The 12280-nt window shown below is 34.7% G+C and overlaps 1 protein-coding gene across 1 annotated transcript in view; it reads right to left on the bottom strand.

Annotated features, from left to right (window-relative positions):
- Positions 1–1639: 1639 nt before the first annotated feature.
- Positions 1640–12280, bottom strand: part of LOC115232851 (homeobox protein prophet of Pit-1) — a 23726-nt gene continuing 13085 nt past the window's right edge. The window contains exons 4-6 of the mRNA XM_029802982.1: positions 6856–7038; positions 4984–5083; positions 1640–3369 (exon numbers count right to left, since the gene is read on the bottom strand). Coding sequence (XP_029658842.1) covers positions 3263–3369; positions 4984–5083; positions 6856–7038 — 390 coding nt within the window. The 3' untranslated portion in view covers positions 1640–3262. The remainder of the gene's footprint in view (positions 3370–4983; positions 5084–6855; positions 7039–12280) is intronic.

Genomic DNA, 12280 nt, shown 5'->3' with positions numbered 1-12280 from the left:
ACTTCTGCAGAGAGTTTTACACAATTTTCGCGATAAATTGAAGTAAAAAAATTTATTCTTATTTTATGGAATTTTTACACGTCAAAACCCCTTATAGTATCTCACAAAATTGAGTATAATATTTCGTAAAATTGAATAAAATAATGACTAAAATATGTTTAAATAGTTCTTTGTTTTTAAGAAACTATATATAAAGCGCACATAATCTTTATACATAGACTTTCTTATATTCATTACATATATATAATTAAACTAAATATTAAAATTTTGTCGATATAGGAGAGTTTGAAATATAAACGGTTAAAACGGCGAAAGCTCCGATTTTCTTTTTTTACGCGGGAAAGCATCCGGACGATGAACAATTGTAATAATTAACCGACTTGCGGCAACAGAGTGAATAATGCTCGTTTGACAACCGTCTCATTGACAATTCAATTTTTATTTATATCTGCTACGATGCTTACGAATAATATCTCATTTCTCGTTACAGTCATCTCAACGGCTGTGAGTTATTCCTCGACATCAAGCAATTATTTGCCTGATTTTATTCGCCTGTCGATGCAATCGTATTGAATATTACGAGCACAACATTGTTACACAATATGATCCGTTAGCAATAATTACATATTTTAATCTTGGATATGTGAGTAAGATAAGGTGCAACCCCATCTTTCGCATTTTAACTCTGTCTGGCTAGCAGATAATCAGTGACTTTATGACCTGTGCGTTTGTCAAATGTTTATACACTGATTTTAGTATAATCAGTCACTTTACAGTGCAATTCAATTTATATTTTATTCATTCAGGGTTAAAAGAATCACCGCGATATCGACAATGTACTCTTAATATACCATATAACGATTGACATTTGCAATCGATGCTATGATAAACGAAGAGGAATAAATTTCTTCGCCTTATAAATTCGTCATTACGATATGTCGTTTCTGACAAATTTGGCTCTACGGCACCGGATACTTTCTCAGTGTAAAATAAGTTTAAAGACTGTTGCACACAAATTTACATAAATATATAAGCGTACCATACAATAGTATCTCGACGAATAAATCGCTCAGCATAAATTCCGTCGAACAATATTGTAAACTAATGCTGAACATCCTATTGCTCGCGATACGCTAATATACATCACATCCCCATTTTAAGAATGACACGAATTTAAAAATATGAGCAATTCAGTAATGTTATCAGTTATTCTTATGTCACTCTCACTTATAACTTTTGTCTTTGACCCACACATGCGAAATATTTTCTAAATCGAATATACACTTACAGTTAGTGTTTTACGTTTCATACGTTTTCTTTTATACGTAATGCAAAACGCAAAATCGCATCGTCCTGTGTCACTTTTGGAAGGGTGGTGAACCACGTTCTTGTGTCGATTTGTGTGCAACGACATCTAATTTATGCGAAGGGATGAGTTTCGGCAATACGATGGTCGCGACGAAAAACCCCCTGGCGCCCCTCAAATTTCAAACGCAAAAGCACTGTCAGATACCGCCGTCCAACCGCGCTCCCATCTCGCTCTCGCTCTCTCTCTCTCTCTCTCTCTCTCTCTCTCTCTCTCTCTCTTTCTCTCTCTCTCTCTCTTTCTCTCTTTCTCTCCCTCTCTCCCCCGCCCCTTGTTATCCAAAATCGTGGTCAACATAAGCACACAAATCAATGCCTAATATCATTCACTAAGGGTATGCTTACACTTTTAAAAGGACATTGAAAAATCGCATATGCTAGAGTATCTGCCGATTACACGCTCTCTATGTATCTATATCTTCGCCCTTATGTACAATCTCGTCCTTTGCCCCCTATTCCCCCTTTTTTCCGTCAATTAACGAAAGCGTGGCACGTATCGTTGTTAAGAGATTAACGAATTGTCGCGTGCAAGTATGTTAAGTGTGCATTTGCGCGTCGTGTGACGCGTTTTTCTTTAATGAAAGTAATTAGAAAATAGACAACCGCTATACGTAGAAAATATACAGATCTCGCGACAAAACGGTTCTATGTTACACGCCAATCGCAGAACTATCGTTATCCGCGAATTCAAAGTATGGGGTATTTCAAATATCGCGCGTTTTTTTTTTTTTTTTTAATACTGTAAAGAGAGACTGACCTTCTTCTTTTTTATAGAAAAAATAAAGAAAATTTTTCTGCACTGCGAGAATCGAAATATAGATATGACACACTATCTAACTGAACTTTCAATTCAATTCTCGCGGCAGAATTTTTCATTTTTGCTTTTAAAAAATTAAACAAATTAATAAATAATTACAAAACTAAGTTTAATAAAATTTTAAAAAAATTCTTTATTCTTGTATTTTTGCTTATGACACGGACATTTGGAGTAAATTACAATCAAATTTTTCGCTTAAAATATTGAAACATCAACAAAATATTCTTGAATAAAACAATAAATATCTCGAATTAAGTTTCGCTACGATCTTGTTTAATTAAAATTAATATATAAAAAATATTAAATAATTAATATATAAAACGGGGAAAAAGATTATTTTTCTCTACACTAATCCACTCTTAAAATTGATTTCACAAATTTTGTTTTACTTTAATAGAATCTTAATTCAAGATTTATCTTTGCAAGAAAAGATCTGTACTAAATTCGCGTGATTAAAAAAAAAATACGCGATATTAGAAACAATCTGTGCGTCGATCGTAATACATTCTATGTCGTGGTAATCACACGAGCAGTCATAGGCGAGAATATAAATAAGTATGCCAATTGAAATTCTGCAACAATATTTCTTTCGCACAATGCAATCAACTTTTACGCTCTGAAACTCACATTTCAAATACTCGAAATAAATGCAGCCATTTCATCATAGTACTTAATCAAATTCAACATCACGCTTAATAATAATATTTAGCTTGCCCGAACAATATATGTGACGATTTTCGAAACGTAATCGATGAGTGCTTTCACGCGCGTGTATTCGCAATATATGCGAATCGAGCTCGTTTGCTGCAAAGCGAAATGCGAGGGTGTGTCGCGAAATCAGGATGTCGATGCGGCCGTGCGAGCCGATTAGCGGTAACGCAAATGGATCATCATCCGTATTTCTGCTTTTATCTCTTGCCTTTTTCGTTTGCGAAACGGCGAAACGTCGATCGGGCTTTAGCGATCTCGTCACTATCCACTCGTGTTTCTCTTCCCCCGTCATCACGATCGATTCGATCATAAATACGATATCGGATTTTTGACGAGATCCTTGAATCGCCCTCCCGCCTCCGTTTACAATTATGTTTGATATTGTAACATGGGTGCGGCCAGGTTCGGGTGGTGGGCTGTATTCATTCTCAGAGCGGAGATGCTCTTGTTGTACCATTCGTCCTCCGCTGACATCCCTGGAAAGAAAAACACGTTTTTAGACGAACCACGTGCAATTTAAAGCCCGATCGCCAAGAATCTAAATTGGGTACCTAGCTTAGTAATCTCTGTGTGTGGTCTTTATTTCTAAATTATGTTTCTATTTATATATATATATCAGTATCGTAATAAAAACGAATTTCTAGTACATAAAAGTTACATTGCAAGAATATAGAACATATTTACTATTTTGCATTTTATACAGTAATCACAAAAACTATTACAATTTTATCCATATATGTATATTTTTAGAAAAGATTAATTTTATAGATAAATTTAAAATTGACAAAATATATATTACGTGTAATGAAGAAGAAAAGACACGCAATATTAAATTTTTGCTTTGGTTATAAAATAGTTACAGTCAATTAAAAGCAAACATTATTAACAATAATTTTAATTAATACAACACGGATGATATTATTCTCCTAATAAACGATGCCGAATGTCACTCGGTGCGGAAAATAGCGGATTTCTTTTGTCTCCCGAAAGAATCTCGAAGAGTGATTCGATTTAACGACTTTCCGCGGAGCTTTATCGAGTCTGCTAATCGGTCAATTTGCTATCGCATTAAGACGTTAAGGAGAGAGGCGTTAAATCGTTAAGGAGAAGCGGCGAGATTGCAAGCGGAGCGGAGCGTAGAGCAATCGCCCGCTCGCTCGCGCGGAGCAACCTCGGCAGGCAGGCAATTCGCGAATAGTCTTGATTCGATTTAAAAGCGATATTCCATCTCGCGCCGGAAATGGTGTAAGACGGCGCTGGGGGACGGAAATGGAGAGAGCGTCTTGGAGGCTGACGGGCAGAGCTTCTCTCGTGCCCGGGCGTCGGATTCGCACCATTTCCGCTCCGGATTTTTGCGGAATCATTCGATAACGTCGGGTCAGCATCCGCGAAAACGGTGCGGAAAGTCGCCGAAAAGCTGGACGAGAAAGCGAAGCCGAAGAAATTAGTTTGTTCGTTCCGCGTTCACGAGATTTTGCGAAAGGAAAATTGACATGTGTGCGATAATCGAAAGACAATTGTCAGATAAAAAACATGTGTATACGGTCAATGAAGCTCATTGCAAGATAATGGTAAATGTAACATCGTAAAACAGTGCGTTCAACAAAAAACTTAATAATTATTATAAAATCGTTACAGATGAAACATATAATAATTAATTTATAATATATTGGCTTCGTACAATTTTATTTAATTCTGACGTTTTTAATAATATCTAGCTATCATATAAGTTTATTTTTTCTTACATTTTTCCTACAAAATTAACTATTACTTACAGCACAAAATTATTTGTAAATGCAATTTTGTTTTAAATTAGATTCTTTCATTTATGATATTTTTGTATTCTAGTTTAAGGAACTTAAAGTACTGCAAGTATCGACATTATTAAGAATGATTTAGATTCGAATGCAACATTGATACGATCGATTACTCGCAAAAAAAGTAAAGCCGGTTATCTTCAAATTCTGGAATTAAAGATATTTGCATGATCCTTGACCTAAATGAGAGCGCAACGCGCAAACCATTCATGTCGCTCATTTTACGCATATGCTCGCATTTAAAGCACTGGCGTTGCATTATTTATGACTCACCCATTGCATCTTGTCGCATACCGGTGACGGCCGACATATTCGACGCTGAATGCGACATGGAGAACGGCTGGGTCATACTCGGATAAGACGTCGTGCCCATCTGAAACAGAGTTTGTCACGATCAATGACGTTAATAACTTGATCCATGATTTTGGAGAGAGAAACTAACGATCAGACGTTAAGATTTAGTCACAATTTCACCACGTTCCTTGGGATTCTTTCTAATTAAATAATATTAATGCCGCATTAAAAATTTATCGTTCTATTCTGTTTGAAAAATAGATGCGCGATTTCGCGGATAATACAAATGAGCGAAAATGAATTCTGCGATATCAATGAAATTATGAAGATATATGCGCGGTTGGAGAGACTGAAACAACGGGAAGAAAGTAATGCGGTAATTAACGTGTGTAAAACATAATTATCGGCTATAAGCCACTCTTACATCTCTATTCTGGGAAAGGCAAACGCGGAATCGAATGTGACAAGGGGGATATATGGTTTCATTATAAAAATTAAACGCGTAATATACGTTCGGAACTGATGGAAATTAATAATGCGTCGCGGTGTCTATTTCCTGACCGTAATCAATTTTCCAACGTGTTACGTGATCCTACGTAATATCACAATTATTAAATACAATTTGATGAAGATAGAAAGAAAAAAACTATATCCTCTGAACATAAAGAAATTTGCATATTATAAAATGATAAAAAATGTATTTTCTCTGATACTATTTTCCATCTTGATGCTTTTATCAATTTTATTATATAGTAATTATTAAATATAAAATTATTAATTATGAAATAATTATTATTTATTTATTATGTATATATATTCTTGTTTTTTAACATCATATTCTTGTTTTTAACATAATTTAATATTTTGTGTATGTGTACGCATGTGGCTGGGAAGGGAGGGAACACATTATTATTAAATATTTTTAAAATCCTGAAAAAAAAATATCCACTGATGTAGAAAACCCTTCATAATTTATTTTCTTAGAAATTCAATGAAACATTCAACAGACACATAGATAATAGAAAGATAAAAAAAAGAAAGAGAAAATCGAGTTGAAGATTGCCTAAATAAAATATGTCTTTTTTTTCAAAGAAACCGATAGACGCGCTCGCGAATTATCGGCTCAATTAAAACGGTAGGCATTCGGTAATTCGGCCGACCCAACTAATCAGCCGAAATGCAATTTAGCTATATCGACCGATAGCGATGCGCCGGACATACACGCTCAGGTGCACTTCAATTTAATACCTCGGTTAAAATCATTAACGAGAAACGCATCGAATTCATTCGCAATATGTGGATCTTCAACAACGGCCAAATCTATCGTTGTATCGAAATTCTTAGGTAAAATTTATGAATATATATTTTTTTTTCCAGATAAGACATTGAAATCGCGATCTCCTACTTTTAAAATAAAAATATTCGTCTATTTATATCGCAATATTTTCACACTGCTTTTGTATAACGTGACTAATCGCACGTAATAAAGCAGATATATTTTGGTGAAAAATATTTAAAACAATTTTCTCAAATCTCAAGTCGAACACGACTGTTCCATATTTAAATAATTTTCATCTTTTTATTTTCTCGTACATTAAATTAATAAAAATTCGAAGTAGCTGCGCAAGATAAAAGGGAGTAAAATATATAATATATATTAGGAGAACATATCTTTTTTGTTTATCTTTTTTTGTTTATATCATTTTGTTTATTAATAATTTGTTTATATTATTTACTTGCCATTATTGAGAGTGTATCTTCGCGCTGAGTGTATTGGTGAGCGTGCAAAGCGGCGGGTATCGATAATAATGAAATTTCGGAAGCGTCCTGCGCGTCGTAAGGGAGCCTCACCTGGGGATAACGATTTATGCCATTTATGCTGTTGTGAGGATGGGGGTAGGGTTGATAACCTCTGCTAGCACCAGGATAGATATTCCTCATCATGGCACCTTGGCAGGCGGGAATTGGTGTCAAAGCCTTCTGCAGTTGCTTCTCCTGCTTCCGGTATTTCGCTCTTCTGTTCTGGAACCAAACCTACGCAGAAACAAAATTGCATAAGCGAATAGGTGGAACCGTACATTAACAATATTTAAACGATTAGTACAATCAACTATCTCACAACAATCAACTTAATTTCTCTGTGTGCGTGTACTATTAGTATTTCGATTATTAGATTCTAGCTGTGTGTATTATTATAATTATTTCTTTAATTAGTGTAAATCAAATTAATATATATAATATATTTTTTATGAGAGAAAGAGAGAAAGTTCGACAAGTTTTGTATTACATATAATTTTATATTACACAAACAATTAATGAAACGTACGTTGGAGTTATGGATTTATTTTTTCACAACGTAGTTTTTTTATATTGCATTTATTCATTTGGAAACGCTTCGAAGCAACTCGAACATATATGTATATCAATTTCTCTGGAAGCGTTTTACCAATATACATGTATATCCATTCTGAATCGGAGAGAAAACATATCAATGTTTGATTCGATTCCATGCTTTATAAAGTATAAATTTAGTTCATTCTAAAACATCAAAAGTTACTTCTCTTTCTTGCTAAAAAATATTAATTTTATATATTTTCGCGTGATTTAAAGCTTGAAAGATTGAGATATTAAAATCCGCAAGCTTTATATATATTTTTTTGCAACAAAATAGCGAGCAAGAAACTAATATAATGATATACAATCGCACGCAAATACTTAAAAAATTGACTTTAGTACAAGCGAGTTAACAATGGTCTTGCGATCAAAAAAATGCCACGAATCTCTTGGATCAAAAAATAGTCTCTTTTTTTTCTTTTATCTCTTGAATGGATCCTAAGTTTATCCCCGGCAACCAAGGGTGGTTTACCTATCGCCATTTTGCATCGGGCAATTTCCATTGTTTCGCGGGATTAGTAAACCCATATTGGGGCTTGCCTGAGCCGCCACCGGCGACTCATCCCGGCATCCACACTGGCGCACGTTTCCGCACTCCTCCCTCTTTTAGCCCCTCATCCACCCCCGTAACCTCCAACAATCTCCACCCTCGCGCCCTACCCTACCACCCAACCGACAGACCCCTCTTTCTGGCCCCCGCCAGAAAGAGAAAAGCCTGCGGCTTCTCGTCCCGGGTCGGGGTTGTTTCCACCCTTACCGGTGACGTCACCGGCGCCACCCGATTGGCCGATGCCGCGGCGGTGACGTCACACCGGGCTCGCTCATTGGCCAACACGTTTTATCGACATTTCTACTGTGCACCCTCTCTCATCGTCGCAGAAGTGGGTGACATGGGGTGGCTCGAACCGGGTCTGTTCTCTCTCAAACTCTCACTCTCTCTGTTCTTCTTTCTCTTCCCTCTCCTCCCTTTCTCTCTTTCTCTGTTATTCTCTCATACTCTCTGCATCCTTCTGCCTTACTCACTTCCCAGCTCTATCACTCTTTGTGTGGAAGCATGGCGTTTCCGAAGAGTGTCTTGTGAAATATCCGCAGCGATATTCTCGTATCAACCCGAGTACGCAGGAAAAAAATCACTATGTGTTCGCAGAAAATGGATGAATTTTTATTACAAAAGTTTAAACAGTCTCATTTTTGTTCAATGTTTTTCAAAATCTTCAACTTTTTGTCCATTTTTATAATTTTAATCCCGATTATTTTGCTACTTGATGTACGTAATGGAATACTGCAGGTTTTATCTTAAAAAAGAAATTTACCCATACATACACGCACACAACATATATACAATATACAATTTATGCAAATCAAAACGGATTACACTATTTCGTACGGAAAAATGTATAACAAATGTTGCGGTTGTTGAAGTATAGGAATTAAATAATCAGAAGAGATAAAATTAGAAAACAAGAATACTTCGAAAAATACATTACTTATAATTATTTTTATTTTAAATATCTCCTAAAAATATTTAAAATCAGAAACCGGTTTGTTATTAACAAGTGTTTAATTAAATTCAAACATTTTTCTAAATGCTTTATATCAATAAGAAAGTTTATTTTATTGTTAGCTTAAAAAAGATTTTTGTAACTATTTTAATTGATTATTTCTCTTAGTTAATTATAAAGTAATATTGATGCTAATTTATTAATTAAGCCAGGAATATAACATCAAATGGCAGCCTGATATGATAAAGGTCATCACCTACGTCAAGATCTATCTCGTGTTAACCCACGTCGAAGAGATCAACCCCTACGCAAGAAATTAATAGTTCATCAGCAGTGGGATTATTTTCGCTAATGATCTTTCTATTATAACACACTGTGATGTCTCTTGACGGTATGCTCAAACTTTGTGCAAGTATTGACTTGCAAATTTTATATACGACAAAAATAATGTAGCAGAAGTATTTGCAGGAAAATATATTATTTTATACAACTACGCGTAAAATATATATTTTAAAAATATGTTGATAAAAAAATTAACTTATATTTTATTAAATTTATTTAACTGTTAATTAAATATAAATAGGTATGCATATAGGACTCGATGATATTAAGTCGCAAACAAGTTTAGACAAGTAATTTTGCAATTTTACACAATTCGTTTTTAGATTATCTTAGATCTTAGTTAGATTGCCAAATTAATTAGAATCGAAGGTCAGAGTTCAGCGAATCAATTTATATTAAATGTTGCGATAATACAGATTGTTTAGAGGAATAATTTGTAATTAAATTATTCAATTATGCGTATATAAAACTATATGTTTATAGGTGCACTTTACAATACAGAATCAAAAATCCTCAAAATGAAAATTATTTTTATATTGCGTAAGTGGAGAAGAAAGTAGAAAAGAAAGATATATCCAAAATTATAAAACTAGAGAGATGCTCACAATTTAAGTATAAATAAAAAAAATATTAATAAATTCATATATATTTTAATCATAAACGATCTTGCATAGGAAATTACGATGAATGAAGTTCTGCAGTAGAAACATCTAGATACGCCGAGCAGAGTAATGGAATCTTATTTAGATTAAGTTCTTGCCGCGAAATTGGCTAGAATCCGGAATTACTTAGTCGAGAGAGACAGAGAGTACTCAATTCGGATATGAAATATTATAGAGAATCGGTGCGATTATCGGAACAATAATAATCGGAATATTAATTCTAAAATGAATGAATCTTAAATCTAGATCTACGTCGAAAGGGATCGTTGGGAAAATTCAGCAATCGTAGATTACAGCGGAAATTATAGAAATTGCCGAGTTTGATACTTCTTTCTTAATGGTATTACATAAATTTGCAAATAAAGTGAAAGAAATATTTGCGGCGACGGGAGCGATATACGGTTCCGAAGGTAAAGCCACATATGAAGACTCTTAACAAAGGGCTTGATTAACATTTTCATGACGAGCATGCATCGTTCTAACTCACATGTATGGAAATCGCGGAACGTGCGAGAGGCAAGTCGCATAATCAATCTCAATTCGCATTGGAATTCTCGTCGCGGGGCGATTTGCAATTGCATAAAACACACTCAGCTTTCGAATAATGTGGTATTACCAGACATCACATATATTACTCGAAGCTGCTAATTCTAATTATGTAGAAAATATATAGCACATTAAAATATAAAGCACATTAAAATATCAATCGAAAGGTGCGATCCTATTTTAAGAGCGTAACATATAATACGTTCTAAAAATATATAATAGTATATAAATCGAATAATATCATAAATATTTTTAAAAAACTAATAAATGTATTCAGTATATTTTACATAATTAAATCGTGCATTCCGAAAGTAAATCAAATTTTAAAACTCGTTAAATCACCCGAGGCATGAATAGAAATTAATACAAAACCTATTTTAACGAGATTTTCAAAGTTGGATTTGTATCCGTCAGATATACAAACAAAGCTCGATTATCTTTTGGACCTCACATTTTCGCGAGGACGGTTTTTCAAAAATTCCCAATAAGAACTCGATTCCCATATTTGCCGCTCCCCTAGTATTTTTTTTCGTATATATGCTTGTATTTTCGCCGTATATATGCAAATAACATTGTCGACGCTTCGTTTAACTTGATACAGCGTGTTTCCGTAAAATCTAAAACGGGACGTATCTTCACTATCGAGAATACTATTGCGAATAGACACATCTATACGTATATACATACAGAGCGTCCGAGAATTGTCGAAAACTGGAGATAGATAGTTTGAAATTCGCCGTCGATTTTCGTCAACAAAAATAACAAAACGCAGATAGATAGATTGTAAAAATATTGTTTAAAGAGATTGCTAAAAATATTCGGAAATCAAGCACTTTTTGCGAGAGACAAAAGGAAATAATTACATATTACTTGTCGTTAAAGTAAAATTTATTTTAAACGTAGAAATTATAGTTTAACGCCGAGTTACTTTGGGTTTAATTAATTTAATGACGAGTTACTCCGGGTTTGAGATATCCAATATCCCTCGATATCTTTGTTAAATCGACATTGATTCGAAACTTTCGACAGCGCTCCGTTTACCAGCCAATGTACATCCTGTACATCCTGTACATACGGTACGCATTTACGGACGGGTAGAATAGGTTGCCCAAAGAGAGAGATCCGGTAAAAGGGTGATTCCTTTTATTTGCCTCTTCCCTAGAAGAGCTTTTCCAGAACATACTTGCGCGTGCTCGCGTCCCTCAAGGCGCGCACTCTGCAAGAACTGGAAAGCTAAGAGTTCGTAATTCAATAACTGCTCTCTCCCCTTCTCTTTCTCTCTATCTATCTATCCCCCCCCCCCCCCCCCCCCCCACTCATAGAGAAAGATAGAGAGAAAGAGTATGAGGTAGAAGAGAGATGGTTATTCCACGGGGAACACGGCTCAAAATGTCTGCTACTTTGAGGACCGCGACCGAGAAAACTATCCTCCTCCCCTGTATGCCTGAGAGAATACTGCACTCTGATAGCTAACCCACATACTAGCTCGAGAAAATGTGATACACGGGTAATGGCTTTCTTGTGAAAGAAAAAGAAGGCAAAAGCGCGTAAGACTTGTTAATATAATGATACTGCTTGAGCATCCATTTCGGAAATTATGGATATGACCACGTACAATTAAATGTACTTATGCAATATCTATAAAATTTACTCGAAAGTCCAACTATCTAGTTTTTTTAAAAGAAACATTGCAAGTAAATTTCTCTTCTGGCTTTATACCGATCCATCCTTTTTACAAAAAAAAAGTAGAATACTAAATTATCGAAACACAGTAAACTTTATAATATAAACATAGAAATTTTAAGAATTATAAATAATTTTATATAAAAA

Source organism: Formica exsecta, unplaced genomic scaffold (genome assembly GCF_003651465.1).
Source record: "Formica exsecta isolate Colony F162 unplaced genomic scaffold, ASM365146v1 scaffold15, whole genome shotgun sequence".
Lineage (NCBI taxonomy): Eukaryota > Metazoa > Arthropoda > Insecta > Hymenoptera > Formicidae > Formica > Formica exsecta.
The sequence above is the reverse complement of the archived record's forward strand: the minus strand, read 5'-3'. Positions and strand labels throughout refer to the sequence as shown.